The sequence below is a fragment of the Hemiscyllium ocellatum genome, chromosome 30 (genome assembly GCF_020745735.1).
Source record: "Hemiscyllium ocellatum isolate sHemOce1 chromosome 30, sHemOce1.pat.X.cur, whole genome shotgun sequence".
Lineage (NCBI taxonomy): Eukaryota > Metazoa > Chordata > Chondrichthyes > Orectolobiformes > Hemiscylliidae > Hemiscyllium > Hemiscyllium ocellatum.
This window is the reverse complement of record NC_083430.1, coordinates 20254510-20271849: the sequence shown is the minus strand read 5'-3', so window position 1 is coordinate 20271849 and position 17340 is coordinate 20254510. Positions and strand designations below refer to the sequence as shown.

The 17340-nt window shown below is 40.7% G+C and overlaps 1 protein-coding gene across 1 annotated transcript in view; it reads right to left on the bottom strand.

Moving 5' to 3' along the window:
• csmd2 (CUB and Sushi multiple domains 2) overlaps positions 1–17340 on the bottom strand; it is a 605906-nt gene that overhangs the window by 213787 nt on the left and 374779 nt on the right. The window contains exon 30 of the mRNA XM_060847269.1: positions 6660–6784. Coding sequence (XP_060703252.1) covers positions 6660–6784 — 125 coding nt within the window. The remainder of the gene's footprint in view (positions 1–6659; positions 6785–17340) is intronic.

Below are 17340 nucleotides of genomic sequence, written 5' to 3'. Positions count from 1 at the left end.
AGGGAGGACCACATGCAGCTTCCAAAAATAACCTGATAGCACTCTCCTGCTAATTAAATCAATGTCCAACATGAAATCCTTCCCACCAGGTTCTCTTTATCATATTTCACCTGGACAATGCTCAATGGCCTGCCAGCATAGATTAGCATTGACCTTGGTTCTCAGCCATTGACAGTTTTTCACAAGGAGCAGAGTATGCAGTCACAAAATAAGCAAGAAAATGCATTGTGAGTAATGCCATCAGTATTCCCGCTACACGCGGTAGTTGGTGTAAACAGGAAATTAACAATGCATCCTCTGATCAAAGAGCTGGTGATACAGTATCTGTAACTGTGCTGGAATAGATTACCTTCTGTTTCACGCTGTGAGGATGTGAAAAGAATCGTCCAGAGTCCAAGATATCTGGCCCATCTGTCACCCTTTAAATTTTCAATAAAATGCCCCATTCCACTGAGGCTTGGAATATTAATTCATGTTGAGATCAACATCATATTTTAAGACTGCAATCGTGCTTGAGGTTTGGTAAACTGTTTCACAAGTTACATCCTACAGAGTTTATTAGGAAACACATTGTATAATTGCAACTAAGTACAGAAATTGTTTAATAAATTGTATTGTGCTTACTCAGCCTATTGATTTTGTCTGCTTGGCAATCCTTCACATTTGACACCACCAAACATATTCTATACAGTCATATGCCTGGCTAAAATGATTTACATTGTCATCTGGCAGATTACTTGCAATCACTGTATCTAAGTTAATGGTTAATTTTAATAAATTGTTCTCAAGGCAAAAATGGCTCCTATAGCTGAATATTCAAACAACAAATAAATTTAAAAGGATCAGTTTTAAAAAAAAACACCCAACCTTTAAAGTTCTGCACTGTGTGTTTTTTGATTTCTACTGTAGACTTAATGGACAGATTCGTTATGTACGTTTCAATGTAATTTGTAGAAAGCAGATCTATGACATTTACACTCAATTAATCTCAACAATCATACACTGTTAAATAATAAATGACTAATAGAAACTGAATGAATAGAAATCCTGTTCAGTTATTATTACTTAACCAGAGTTCAATAGACACCCACATGGAGAAATCTAATTACAGAACAGACATCAATCCTGTGAATCTTCACAAGTGAAACTCATAATATAACCAATACTGCTCATTTCCTACAGTCTGTGCCTCATCTTTAAGCCAATACCTCTGCACTGTCTCTTCTAAATCCATTCCTTACTACATCCCTGTTTCACAAAGCTTCCTAGAAACCCCTCAACTTAAAATTATGTTTGCTCATCTCTCATCCCAGTCTGTCTCACATTTCCTTCTGCATGAGATGCAATTGATTTCTCCTGCGTGTCATGCACTCTGACATCTTAGAGCACGGTTCATAAATAAGGGTTGACACTGTTCTGACACATGAACTTATATTTTGAAATCAAAGCTACAGGTTTCAACAACAATACCCATATCTACCACAGTCACCACCTTATAATAGCCCCAACATTTGTGGCTGAATATCCAGAGGCAAATGTGGGATTGAATCAAAAATAGAAATTGCTGGTGAAACTCAGCAGGTCTGGCAGCGTCACTGGGAAGAAAGCAGAGTTAACATTTTGAGTCTGGTGGCTCCTCATTAGATTAAATGCTGCCTCCAGGTGAGTTTGGAGGCAGGAGTGAAGAATTTGATGAGGCAGGAGGTTACTCTGCTGGAGACCCTGCTACCCTCCCACCCCTGCACTAACTAGATTTGGTGTGAGCAAGTTCTCAGACAACCCTCTTGCCCCGATGTCTGTTGAAACTCTTAAATCAGCAATTAATCACTAATTAGCCTCATCAACTGAAGTGTATGGGGAATTTTCCAGGCAGAATGCCTGACAATCAAACCATGGCTTATGGTTGCCAGATGGATGCCCCTTTGTAGGAACAATAAATGAGTCAAAAAGAAAGATAAACGAAAAGGTTTCTGTGTTGTTGTGAAGAATAGATATTGGAATGTTAACATCAAGCAGTTGATGCTGAGATCCTTGGCTCATGGAAATTCTTGGATCCTGTTTCCTTTGGCTTGGTGGCTCATTGACTCCTTGGTCAGAGATGGCCTTCACTTTTTCTTTCCTTGCATGTGTGTCAAAGGTGTTCATTGGTCATTCTCAGAGCTGTGAACATCAAAGCTCCTGACCCCCACACACTAGGATATCAGATCACTAATACAGATTGGAGCACGGTTGAACAATGTCCATGTGTATTCTTGAAAGGGGAAAACACAAGCATATCTCTGCCCAGACTACTTCTTTTTTGAAAAATCATGTTCACGCTCTGAGACAGCGCCCAGGATAATTGTGTTCTGTTTGTACTCCTCTTCCTCATTTTCAAGCTCCTGCCATTGAACCTTTCCAAAGTGTGACATTCCAAGGTCTCTCACTTGTGAAAGCCACAGAATTTACATTTACAGCCACTTAGACTATATCAAAAAAAACAGTAGCGATTAAAGTTCGATATTCCCTTAGGTACTCAGGGGTTAAAAACTGTGGTCATGACAGAAGCTGCAGGTCAATTGACTTAACCCAAAAACTCAATCTCCAATAATGTCCACATGGGTAATATTCATGGCAATGTATAATTTTGTTAGGTTTTCCTTGAACTGCCATGCAGAATGAGAAGTTTCAAGTCCAATCTCCTGTATAGAGCTGAGTTCTGCACTCTCATGCTCTGAAAGCTGAAAGACTACAAAACATAACCTCACCAGCTGCGAGCTGAGATGGACATATGCTAGACTGATGGGGGAAGAGTAGGATGATGGTGCAGGACATCATCAAAATTTGCACCTTCACTGCAAATGAATAACATCTGCTAGAAAGAATTGATGTCAGGAAAGGACAACACTGGACTGACATGTGATGCCTTGGATGTTGAATGCCACTGCAGTACTTGCTGTTAGACCTCAGTCATTCTTAGTAACCACATAGTAAAGTATTGGAGGATCAGCAATTCCAATTGAATTCTACCAGGAGTTGCTGCTTTCAGGAGGCTGTTGCAGAGAAGAAGAAACACATTCCTTCACATCAGTGAACAGCAACCTGAGAATGCATCCTGGAAGCATTCACGGCATTAAAAGACTTCGATATGGAGATACTACTGGACATCTTAGGATTTCAAGGAAGTGTTATCCAAGATCTCAATGAAGTCTTATTAATCAAGCTACTCTTGTAGCCTTGACTCAGACTGCTATCACATAATAAACCTCACTGGTTCAATGCAGGAGTTTCTTCTTATTAATCTACCTAGCGGTATGCCTCAATTACTTTAGACAAAATATATTCCATAGACCCAAGAAGTACAGGAGGATAGAAGTAGCCAACTGCCCAGCCACATATTGGTATCAAATGCTAACACAAAAACATCCAGTTCCTTCTCATTATGCACACTGCATTTTTTTTTGCTTTATTACGTTTCAGCAATCTTTATTTCATGTTGCCTTGCATTTTGTATCACGAAGTAATATAATGGCCATTAAAAATAAATTATTTTTTATTTATTTTAAACTGGACTTTACAGGTTACATTTTTAAGGTGCACAGGTATTAAGCTGTTGACTTTATTTGCTGGGGCTTTGGGTAGGGAGGGGGTGCTAGAGGCAGTTGAGTTTGTCAATGTCAACAAGGTAGGCAATGTGTAGACATCACTGCGCAGGGAGTGCTCTCATGGAATGGTGAAGAACTGGGCATTTACTTTTGATCTTTTGAATTAAAGGACCTTCTTGCGATTCAAAATATAGACAAATAAATGCTTGTGCCACCTGCATTGTTGCATGCAATATTTGGAATTATCTATGAAATTTCACAGCATTGGTACAGATATTCCTGAATTATAAAGAATGATTTCAAGCTGGGCAATCTAAAATCACCAAATAAAAACAAAATGAATGAATAGCAGATGCTGGAAATCAGAAACAAAAATAGAAGTTGCTGGAAAAACCCAACAGTCCAACAGCATTTGTGGAGAGACATCAGTTAACATTTCTGTTCAGAGGAGGGTCACTGGTGCTGCCAGACCTGCTGTGTTTTTCCAGCAATTTCTGCTTTTTTGTTTCTGAAAACACCGATGATCAGAAATGGCCTTATACTTTAAGGAAAGCACTTTGATATTGAATTCAAGACAACAACAGCTATAGACCAAAATTTGTCACATTTACCTTCCAGAATCTATTCAGTCATTTATTATAGCCTGAGCTATCCATAGTCAACACTGAACTCCTGATACATTACAAGTCCCCTCTGTGATAACAATATGGTGAAGATATAGGCTTTAAAAAGCTCTAGAACCTACATATATTGAGAATAAAGCCAATACTGGTTGGCACAGTGGTTCATGGTTAGCACTGCTGCCTCACCGCACCAGGGACATGGATCTAATTCCAGCCTCAGGCGACTGTCTATGTGGAGTTTGCACATTCTCCCCGTGTCTGCAGATGCTCTGGTTTCCTCCCACAATCCAAAGATGTGCAGGTCAGGTGAATTGTCTGTGCTCAATTGCTTATAATGTTTACGGATGTTTAGGTCAGCTGCATTAGTCAGGGGTAAATAGTGTTGTACCCGATAAGAATTCTTAATTGGGATCACTGCGTTTCACCACTTATGTAAACATTCTGGATTCAGTAATCAGAAGTACAATTTTAAAATTTAGAAACGCCATCAAACTGGTATTAGCAGAAGGAAAACTCTGACATGAGTGAGCAAGTCTCCACAACTGGGTGGGCATTTAGTTGATAAAAATAGTTGAATGTGAACATTTAAACATTTTTATAGGAGGAATAAGACCACATACTCCTTGAAAATTAAATATCTAATTGGGGTAGAGGAACAGAAATTCAGGGGTATAGGTACAAATCACAAGAAAGGAACAATGGAAATTAATAAAGTCAGTTAAAAAAAAAACTAGCCACTAGGGATAAGTTTGAGATGGGGCAGGACAGAAAAACAGATAATTAATGTTAAACTTGTATAGAAACTTCATAATACATTTTGAGTGATATGAACAATTAAAGATTTCTGAGAAACTAGAGCAAGAGTGGAAGAATCCAATGACTACAGAACTGAGATTATTCCTATCAAAAAAGATTGAACAAGCTGGGGCTCCATTCTCAGAAGAAACAAATACTGAGCAATGATGTGATAAAGGTGTTTCATATTATGAAAGAATCTGAGTTATTTTCATTAATAGCTGAAATCAAAAAAACGGGCCGTAAGGCTAACGCAATAGCAAAATATCAAAAATAGTGAAAGTCTGAAATAAAAGCAGCAAGTACTGGACATATTGGGCATTTAGTGAATCGTATTCAATATCATACATACAGAAATGAAGACAGAGTTTGAGGTTAGAAAGGGAAGGGTTTGAAATGGACAACATGAAAGTGAGGGCGAGGTGGAAATAGGAAGCAAAGTTAATGACATACACAGTGACTGTGATTTAAACATTTCCAACTTACAAAAGCTTGTACTTATGAATGCAATGTTATAGGGTTGATATTGTAAGGACCTGACACATGAACATTTCCTGTACTTAGGAACAGCTGCTTCATATTGATCTGCATTGTATTCCAACTTACGTACAAATTCATTTACAAACAGACTCCATCACAGAACCTATTTACTACCTCGGGATGCCTGCAATCAAGTTTGTGACAACAGCAAGAAATATCCCTGGCTTCCACCCCACCACTGAGCTTCCCTTTCCCTCTCTTCTCCATTCCCTTGCCTCTCCACATGCTTAAAAACTGTTGCACTTTTAACGTCTTCAGGTTTTGACAAAAATTGTTGACCTAAAATGCTAGCTTTATTTCTCCCTCCAGAGATGCTGTCTGAATAATTCCAGAAATTTCTCTTCAGATACTATAAACATAGAATAATCACTAATAAATTTCACAGAGAATCCAAGATAAACAAGGGCAGCACAGTGGCTCAGTGGTTAGCACTGCTACCTCACACTGCTAGGGACCTGGGTTTGATTCCAGCCTTGGGCGACTGTCTGTGTGGAGTTTGCACATTCTCCCCATTTCTGTTTCCTCTGGGTGCTCCAGTTTCCTCCCACAATCCAAAGATATGCAGGTTATTTGAATTAGCCATGGAAAATTGCCCACAGTATTTAGGGATGTGTCAGCTAGGAGCATTAGCCAGGGGAGGTATAGAGCAAGAGGGTATGGGATTGAGTCTGGGTGGGATACTCTTTGGAGGGTCAGTGTGGACTTGTTTGGCCAAATGGCCTGTTTCCACACTGCAGGAATTCTATGATTCTATACCCTGAGAAGGGTTGGAATGTGAGAATTGCTACCACAGAGATTAATTGAGTCAAAAAAAATAGATGCATTCTAGGGTGAGCAAAAACAAAAGAACAGAAAAGAGGAGAGATAAACAGCAAGGAATATTGATAGGGTTTAAGTGAAGAAAGGTATGTCATATGGAGCCTAAACACAGGCATCACCCTGGTACGCTGAATGGTCTATCTCTATATTGTAGGTACTTCATAATATTCTGTGAACACTTAACAGGATATTCCACATCCTCTAATGGTGATAACTTGAATGTTTTTACACAGTGGGCAGATTCTCGATGGTACATTTGAAATCAATTGTCATTTGCCTTTTATACAAATATGAATACCTGTATGCCAGCTCCTTCAGGGACTGTGATTTTCCATAAACAGTTCAGGCTGTTCTGATAAGGATCGGGAAAGCCTGGTGAAAGAATCGTGCCCTTTCGTTCAGTGAGATTTCCTCCACAAGGTACTGGAAAGAAAATGTAAACTGGCTTCATTAAGACTGAACGAGAACAATGCATGAACTTTGTTGAAAGAGACTTAATGTCTTTGTACACAGCTAGACTTTGTGTGATTTGTCATAAATTCCTGAACAAGCAGATATTCTAAGAAAAACTTTACAGCTCAAAGAATCACAGAACAAAAATGTCTCATAATAGAATACAATTTGTCCAAATGAAGAAAATAAAGTCAATATGTATCCTTTCACCTCACTGATTTGACATGGGTGACCTTCAGAAATGTATTTCATGCAATGAATTCTGACACTTCCTATGAAATCAAATATTTCATTTTCTTATTCTTTGGATGTAAACAATGCAATCAAGGCCACATTTTTTTTGTCAGCTCCAAACGCCTTCGCCAATGTGACAGTGAACCATCTTCCTTGAACTGTGGCAGTCCACAGATTCCTTCTACTGCAATAGAAATGGCAGAAATGCGTATATCTAGATATATAAGACAAACAATAGCAACCCAGCATAGCTGACAACACTTCCTCCACCATAATCCTCAAAACCAGTGCCCCACTTGGTTGCAAACTCAGCCTTCTACTCCATCAAGACTATATGGCCAAATTCCACCTATTTGCAAATTTGCTGACAACATCACCATTGTAGGTCGAGTATCAAACAAGGATGAGGTAGAACACAGGAAAGAGATTGAGTGCTTAGTAGCATGGTGCAAAGACAACAATCTCTCCAACAGTGTCAGAAAAACAAAACGACTGATCATGGACTTCAGGCAACAAAGTCTAGGGCACATCCCTGTCTGCATCATTGGTTCTGAGGTGGAGATGGTTGAGAGCATCAACTTCCTGGAAGTGATGATCCCGAACAATCTGTCTTGGTCCATCCACATTACCATGACGGTCAAGCAAGTAAACCACCACCACTATTTCCTCAGGAGGTGAAGGAAATTCGACATGACCACAAGGATTTTCTTTCATCCTCTTCCATCAGACAAAAGATATAAAAGTTTGAACACATGTACGAATCGATTCAAGAACAGCTTCTTCCTAGCTGTTATCAGGTGTTTGAATGGACCTCTCCAAGGTTAATGTTGATCTCTCTCTCCGCACCTTCTCCGTGGCTGTAACACTGTATACTGCACTCTGTTCTGCCACCCTGATACACTTAGAATGGTGCCATCTGCCTGTATAGCACACTAAACAAAACTTCTCACTGTATCTTGGGACATGTAATAACAATAAATCAAACTCAACACTCCTTCAATACCACCTGCCAGACCTTTGATCGCAAAGAATTGGAAGGTCAAAGGCAACTCATGGAGGGGAAAGCCCAGCTGCAAATTCCCCATCGAGCCACACTATCTCAGACATGGAACTATATCCTTTATGATGCTGGATTAAGTGCTGGAACTCCATTCATTACAGGTAGCCCAATAATCCAAAGACTGCAGTGGCTCAAAAAGTCAACTTACCAACAAAAATATATACATAATTTAGATGTGATTTAGGGTAGCACAGTAGCACCTCATAGCATCAGGGAACCAGGGGTTCAATTCCAACTTTGGGTGATACTCTATGTGGAGCTTGCACATTCTCCGTGTATCAGTGAGAGTTTCCTCTGGGTGCTTTGGTTTCCTCCCACAGTCCAATAATGTGCAAGTTTGGTGGATTGGCCGTGCTAAATTGCCCACAGTGTCCAGAGATATGTAGATGGGTTAGGCATGGAAAATGCAGGGTCACAGGCATGGGGTGGTTATGAAAGAGTTGGTATGGACTCAATGGGCTGAATGGCCTGCTTCCACATTGTCGGGATTCTATGATATTTCCGCATTCTCTCTTCTCGATTTATTTGCAAATGTAATATAACACAATGATCTTCTTTCTATTTGCAGAATTGATTTGAGATAATTTCTGAGTTTTTATGCTGGCAGGCAAAGCCTTCTACAGTAATCGTGACTTTTTTTGGAATTACATAGCAATTTGAAGCCAAGAAATTTAGAATGGCATTTTTGAGGAGATACTGAATCACTGTTTCAGTGGAGGTCAATCAGTTTCAATCATTTGCAACTTGCTGAGCTCTGGTTTCTGCCCTTTGGTGCATTTTCTGACCAGGTTGAAGTTCATGAGCTGGAGACAGTGCACAAATTACATGTTCCTGAAATTGATCTTTCTAGTGGTTAGCATTGCTGCCTCACAGCACCTGAGACCCGGGTTCAATTCCCGACTCAGGTGACTGACTGTGTGGAGTTTGCACGTTCTCCCCGTGTCTGCGTGGGTTTCCTCCGGGTGCTCCGGTTTCCTCCCACAGTCCAAAGATGTGCGGGTCAGGTGAATTGGCCATGCTAAATTGCCCATAGTGTTAGGTAAGGGGTAAATGTAGGGGTAGGGGAATGGGTGGGTTGCGCTTCGGCGGGTCGGTGTGGACTTGTTGGGCCGAAGGGCCTGTTTCCACACTGTAAGTAATCTAATCTAATCTAATCTAATCTAATCTAATCTAATACTTAACCCAAATATCATCAGGAAGTACTTGTTGTTTAAAACAAAAACGTCTCTTTAGTTGCAATGTATACATGAGAAAACAAAAAAAAACTGTCTGATTTCTAAAAATAGTACCTGTTCAATACTGCACATTTATTAAGCTATTTCATTCAACTTCTCTGATAACTGGGAATCTCAGTCTGTAAAAAAGGTCAACATTCAAGGTAGATATTTTCTGCTGAAATATTCTTAAAATGTGTAAAGTTCAAACTTTAGAAGGCTGTAAAGCAAAATTTCTCTGATCTTCAGATATCATTGTTTAAAACTATGCCGACTATACAATGAGAACAGACAGATATTTGACTGCAAGGGTTCTGCAAGGTTTCTCCTTGCACTACTCAATTGAAGGGAGAATAGAATAAGACACCCCAATTGAAAGGAAAGTAGTAAGACTAGCTTCACGTTGCTTTTAGTGAATGCCAGACTCTTGGAGATTTCATACAGAGTAGAGAAATAAAGAATTAAGAAACCATGCTAAGAATAGGGAGGGCAGAGGATTACAGTGGTTAATAGGTCATTCTAAAACTGGAGTTCTGACAGCTGTTTTCATTCTCTATGGACCATGCTGAACCTCTAAGTATGCGTAATAGCGGCACATTACTCAAATTGGTGCAGTTTGCGATCACACTTAAACTAATTATTCTTAATTAGGAAGTCAATCTGCTTACCACAGATGGAGTAAGTACAACTTCAAGTTGAGAAAAGTGTAACTAATACAGGCCTTAGGTTGGACAGAGAAGTGGGCTAGTAGGATTGAAATCATAATCTTGGTCTTCTCAGCGGACACAGAAAGCTATTCATAGAATTGGCCACTTGCTCATCCATACCTGCCCCTTGAAAAGTTTTTCCAATTATCCATATGCAATTTTTTTCCTAGAATGCAGTTCTTTTTGCCTTTTTTAGTGTATTTGTGGATAGTCTTCTTGCAGCTCACTTTCAGATCACAGCAACTATGTTGAAAAAAATCTCTTCTGCAGCCTACTAGCTTGGATGGCAAAACATGAACACTAATTATAAGTAAAAATAGAAGTTTTAAATGTCATTATGTTATCGCTCGAATCAGAAAATCACTTCAGCAATGAACAAAATAGTTCAGTGTAACTCAAAGACCTTAGCACTGGCCATCCATTCCCAGTCAGAATAGAGGAAGTATGATGACAATGAATATAATTTCTCAGTGAAATTGACACTATGCCCCAAAGAAAGCGAAGTCAACCAGGCAAGAATGAATGAGCACACAAAAACATATAACTTCACAGGCACAACACGGGTTTGTTGATTAATTCTCACTGTTCCTTCTTGATATTTCTCTTGGGTTCTTTATATTTTCTAGCTTCACTGTTCTGTAAATTTCACTCAAGTTGCTTGTATCAAATGTCAACAGCAGTAATGTTTTAAGGTAACTTATTCAATCTTTTTATTGTTTTTAGCTTTCTCATGAAAATTATCAGTTATTGTACTTAAGTTATGAATAAAACCATTTTCTGAAAGAGGCTATGCTATTTATGTGCGAATAGATGTGAAGGAGGTAATCCAGGTTCCTTTAAATGGAAACAGAATTATATTTCTGGGGAGCCTCACACTGACTGACAAATCACAAAATAAATATTTGGGGATTTTCCCAACATCTGGCAGAAACACTTTGGGAGATAGAAATTCTAACAACTAATAGATGCTAAAAATGAAATATCACAATTGATTTGTTGTCAACTCTCCGAATAATCAATATGACTAGCCCTGTCGCAAAAAGTGTCAGAGTTAGAGTGGGAATGTGCTTTGAGAGTCTGTTGCATATTGTTATGAAGATGTGGGTGTCCTATACATTTAAGAGAGTTAAAAGCTAGCAGTGACAGCACCAAGTGTTCTCAATGAGACAAAATATAACATGCGCTCCAGCTACTGGTGTAGCTAATTGCCTAGAAATGACAAAACAGATTTGAATTAGGCCAATCAGTTTAAATTATACCCCCCGAAATACCAAATTCCAATCATGTTTGAATTGAGTAAATTGACAATCAAGCCAATGACACAATCAATTGCTTTGGGGAATAAGACTTGGAAAAATTGAACAGTTGGGAGGAGAACTGCCATCAGACCAACAGCTGTAGACTGCAAGTCAGAACTCTCTGAGAGGTATCTATCTAGAGAAGGAATTTGCACAGAAAAAACCCTCAACACTGACCTGATGAGCCCATCCACTGAGGAAGATAAAGATAAGATTTGACTGCTGGCTGGTTTTAAAATTTGGATTTTTTTCGAAAAAACTTAATTGGGCATTTTATCAGACTAGTATTATAGAAGGGAAGGTAAAGGATAGGTTTAAGGAAGGAATTGTAAATAACTGTTAATTATTCACTTTTATACTTTAAGAAATAAAGTTGTTAATTTTTATTTTACATAGTTCTTGGCCACTTGAATTTTTACAGATTACTGCACGGGATAAATCTTTTCTGTGTTGCTGGTTTAAATTAAGCAGGAGGATTTACCCAATGTCGTAATAATGTGGAGGAAAGAAAGGGAGAACAAGAAGCTCATGCACACTTCCAACGAAACATCAGCTGAAGGCAGAAGTACCTGCAATCTGCCTCAAACTAGAATAACTGGCACATGCTAGGAAATTCAACCAGAAATAATTTTGCACCTGATTTTATCAGCCAACTTCTTTTGCGACTGGTTATGATTTACTGTGAGCAGTAAGCTGTGAATTTTGTTTGTATGTTCACGTGTGGAATATGGGTGTCACTGGCTGGCTAGCTGGCTAATTTTCCCCCTTGAGAATGTGCTGATGAGCTGCCTTCTTGAACCGCTGTTGTCCACATGCTGTAGGCAGACCCACAATGCCATTAGGGAAGGAATTTCAAGGTATTGACCCAATAACAGTGAACAAACAAATAGTGATATACTCTTCAGTCAGGGTGGTGAGTTGCTTGGAGGGGAACTTGCAGGTGGTGGTGCGCCCATTTTTTATGCTGCCCTTGTCCTTCCAGATGGAAGTAGTTGGAAGATGCTGTCTGAGGATCTTTGATGAATTTCTGCAGTGCATCTTGTAGATAGTACAGACTGCTGTAGTGGTGGAGTGAGTGGATGCTCGTGGATATGATGCCAATCAAGCAGGCTGCTTTGTCCTTCATCATTAGATTAGATTCCCAACAGGTCAGATTAGATTCCCTACTGTGTGAAAACAGGCTATTTAGCCCAACAAGTCCACACCGACCCTCCAAAGAGTAACCCACTCAGACCCATTCCCCTACATTTACCCCTGACTAAAGCACCTAACACCATGGGCAATTTAGCATGGCCAATTCACTTGATCTGCACATCTTTGGATTGGAAACCAGAGCACCTGGAGAAAACCCACACAGACACTGGGAGAATTTGCAAACTCCACACAGACAGTGGCCCGAGGGTGGAATCGAAACTGGGTCTCTGGTGCTGTGAGGCAGCAGCGCTAACCACTGAGCCACCACGTCAATGGTGTTAAGCTTCTTAAGTGTTGTTGAAGTTGCACACATCCAAGCAACAGGGGAGTGTCCAATCACACTCCTGACTTGTGCCTTGTAGATGGTGGACATGTTTGGGAGTCAGGAAGTGAGTTACTTGCTGCACTATTCCAAGCATCTGACCTGTTCTTGGAGCCATTTTTATTCACATGGTGAATCTAGTTGAGTTTCTGATCAACGGTAACCTCAGGTTGTTGCATGGTAACCCCCAATGACTGTAACACCACTGTGTGTCAAGAGGTGGGGGTTAGATTATTTTTAATTGCAGACAGTCATAGCCTGGAATTTGGATCATGCAAATATTAAACATGACTTCTCAGACCAAGTCTGAATATTGTACAGGTCTTGTTCCACTTGAACATGGACTGTTTCAGTAACTGGGGAGTCGTAGATGGTGTTGAACAGTGTGCAATCATCAGTGAACATCCTCACTTCTGACCTGGTGAAGGGAATCATTGATGAAGCAGTTAAGGATGGTTGGGCCTCAGACACTAGCCTGAGGAACTCCTGAAGAGATGTACTGGAGTTGAGATGACAGACCTCTAACAAGTGCAACCTCTTCCCATATGCCAGGTATAACTCCAATCATTGGAGAGTTTGCTCTGATTCCCATTGATTCCAGTTTTGTTAGGGCTCCTTTATGTCAGGGCTATCACTCTCACCTCACCTCTGGAATTCAGCTATTTTGTCCATGTTTGAACCATGACCGTAATGAGGCCAGGAGCTGAAAGATCCTGGCAGAACTCAGTCTGGGCATCACTGAGCAGGTTATTACTGAGCAAGTGCAGTTGGATGGTACTGTTAATGACACCTTCCATTCGTTTACTGATGATCAAGAGTAGATCAAGAGCAGTAATTGGCTGGGTTGCATTTCTCTTGCTTTTTGTGTACAGGACATACCTGAGCAATTTTCCACATTGTTGGGTAGATGTTCATGTTGTAACTGTACTGGAAGTGCTTGGCTAGGGGAGCGGCAAGTTCTGGTGCACTGGTCTCTAGTACTATCGCCGGAATTTTGTCAGAATGCACAACCTTTGAACTATCCAATGCCTCCAACTATGTTTTTAGTGTCATCTGGAGTTATTTGAATTGGCTTATGACTGGCATCTGTGATGATGGGCACCACTGGAGGAGGCTGAGATGGATCATCCATTAGGCATTTCTGGCTGAAGATTGCAGTGAATGCTTCAGCCTTACCTTTTGCACTGATGTATTTTGCTCTTCCATTGTAGAGGATGGGGATAATTGGGGAGCCACCTCCAAAAGTGAGTTATTTAATTGTCCACCAGCATTCACAGCTAGATGAGGCAGGACTGCAGAGCTTAGATAGGATCCGTTCATTCTGGGATCGCTTAGCTCAGTCTATCATAGAATCCGAGAGTCATACAGCATAGAAACAGATCTTCTGGTCCAACCAATTCATGCTGAACAATATCCCAAACTAAACTAGTCCCATCTGCTCCTGGCCCATGTTTCCAATTCATGTAGCTATCCAAATGTCTTTTTAAATGTTGTAATTGTACACATATCCACCACTTTCTCAGGAAGTTCATTCCACACACAAACCACGTTTAGTGTAAAAAAAAATTGCCTCATTTTTTTAAATCTCTCTCCTTAAAAATGTGCCCTGTGGTCTTGAAATTCCCCATCCTAGGGAAAGGACTACTACCTTTAACTCTGTCCATACCTCTGATTATTTCATAATCTTCTATCAGATTGCCTCTCAACTTCCTATGCTCCAGCAAAAAAAAAGTCCCAGCCTATTCAGACTTTCTTTATAACTCAAACCTTCCTTACCCGACAACATCCTGGGAAATCCCTTCTGAACTCTTTCCAGCTTTAATAATATCCTTCCAATAATTGGGCCCCCAGAACTGGACACAGTATTCCAGAAGAGGCCTCACCGATGTCCTGTACAACCTCAATTTTACCTCCCAACCCCTATACTCAAAAAAATGAAAAATGAAGGCAGATCTTTCAGCTCAGCAAGCAAACTTACATCCAGAAACTCAACCCGAGCTACAAATCTTTTCAAAACCCGAGAAGACAAGCCTTCGTTTCTTTTTAACCACCCTGTCTTTCTGTGATTCAAACTTTAAAGAATTATGTACCTGCATTCCTTGGTCCCTCCGTTCTACAACATCACCAAGGCCCTACCATTAATTGTGTAAGCCCTACCCTTGTTAGTTGTATCACAATGTAATACCTTGCATTTATCCAGTTTGAACTCTATCTGCCATTTTTCAGTCCATTGACACATTTGATCAAGATCCATCTGTGATCTTAGAAAACCTTTTTCGCTGTCTATTATGTCACGTTTTTTGGTGTCGTTCCCAAAACTTACAAACCATGCCTTCAATATTCTCATCTAAATCATTTATATAAACGACAAACAAGAGAGGACCCAGCATGCAAGTAATCCTGCTTGGTAGCATCACCAGTTGACACCTCATTTTCACAGTTGCTGAGTGCTGCTCCTGGCACACCTTCCTGTACACTCCATTCAATCTGGGTTGATCACCTACCTTGATGGTAATGGTTAAGTGGGGGGAGGGGTGGGATGGGGGGGAGGGGGGGTAAGCCTGGCTATGAGTTTGCAGATTGCTGTCGATGGCCCACAGTGCCTCACAGCTGAAGCAGGCCATCATAACTTTCCTGCATTGTTAAAAATCACACCTAACATTGAGCCCTCCACTACCACATGATGAAGGAGCGTCGCTCCGAAAGCTAGTGTGCTTCCAATTAAACCTGTTGGACTATAACCTGGTGTTGTGTGATTTTTAAATTTGTACACCCCAGTCCAACACCAGCATCTCCAAATCATTCCTGCATTGTGTGAGTGTTCTGCTTTGTTTTTGCAACTGGTGTTGAATATCAATTAATCTTTCTATAATAAGGCCTATGACAGACTTGTTACTGCTTAATCTGCAACTTTTCAGGGACATACATCATGGCTAGGAACTATCCACTTCCAAAACGTAAATCCATTCAAAGTTTACCTATCCTCATTGTTCAAACGTTCACTTACATTATTTGCACAAAACAAAAATACACGGGCAACATGTCACATGTGTAACATCGTTCACGCAAGAAAAGCGGAGGAGGATGGCAGACAACATGGTCAGCTGGAGTACTAACATCAATGCACATGTGGTGGACGATGCCTTCGCTGCTGATCAGCCCCTCAGCCCTGCATAGTAGAAGGAGGAATTCCGGCTGACATTCAGGATAACAGTGGTGGTTGGAGTGGTTGGGACAGCCAGATGAATGTTGGGTCTGGCAAGATCCTAAGGGAAAACCCGTGGAGCAGGACCTGTCCGAGACCCATTGGAAGGTGAATGAGTGTCTTAGGCCCAGTGATCACTGCACTGGCTGAGTTGTAATGATGAGGACTTTGAGGGCAGTTCCCTCCTGAGTGTGGTAGCGTAGTGTTTCAGGTTAGCACTACTGCCTCACAGTGCCAGGGACCAGAGTTCAATTCCATCCTTCGGTAATTGTCTGTGTGAAGTTTGTGTACTCTCCACCTGTCTATGTGGCCTTCCTATGAGTGCTTTGGTTTTCTCCCACAGTCCAAAGACATGCAGGTTCAGTAGATTGGCCATGCTAAGTTGCCACAGTGTCCAGAAAAATGCAGGATTGTGGGGTGGGTCTGGGTGAGATGCTCTTTGGAGAGTCAGTGTAGACTCAATGAGTTGAACAGCCTGTTTGGATGGCGTAGAGATACAATGATTTTTGGTTCAGTTACTGACGGCTGCTGGTGAGATGGTGTCAACTACAGAGATCTCTCTGAACCTAGGTTCAACAATCCAGGAAGTGCAGAGACTTTGCTTCCGACTTACATCAGTCAGTGAAGCTGGGAGCTAACTGACCTGTGTGAATGGCACACAGCAACAGGGCCAGCTTCAAACAGGCTGCAAACAGCCAAGCTTACAGGTGCCATGATATATCCCTACTTCTGAGCCAAGGGGCCTTGCTTGGAGTCCCACTTGTGCTAATGCAGTGTCAAAACATACCTGAACAGTTTCAAAATATTTTAAATTTCTGCAGGTACATTTACTATTACCTTAAGGAGCTGGTATGGGCATGTTAAGAATCTTATTTTGATTATCTCATTTTTGTAGTGCAGAAATTTGAGAAGATATGTAGAGTGAGGGGTTGTTGAAAGAAGTTAATCTAGGTGAAAGGTATACTTCAGCTTTGTTGATTTGCTAAGGTTGAGCTGTAATTTTGAAATGTACAAAAACAGCAATTCCTGGAGAAACTCAGCAGGTCCGGTAGCATCTGCGAAGAGAAAACAGAATTAATATTAACAGTGCCCCTTCATCAGAACTGACAGCTGTTCGAGAAGCATGCTATTTATGCTGATGACAGGGTTGGTGGTGGCGGTGGGGGCGGGGACGTGTGAAAAGGTACAAGTGGATTGGTGGAGCCCACATTGTGGAGGTGGTTGGGGGATGGTTGGGAGAGAGAGAGAGAGACTAGATAGTCAAAGGGGCTGTAGCATCAATGTTGCTAATG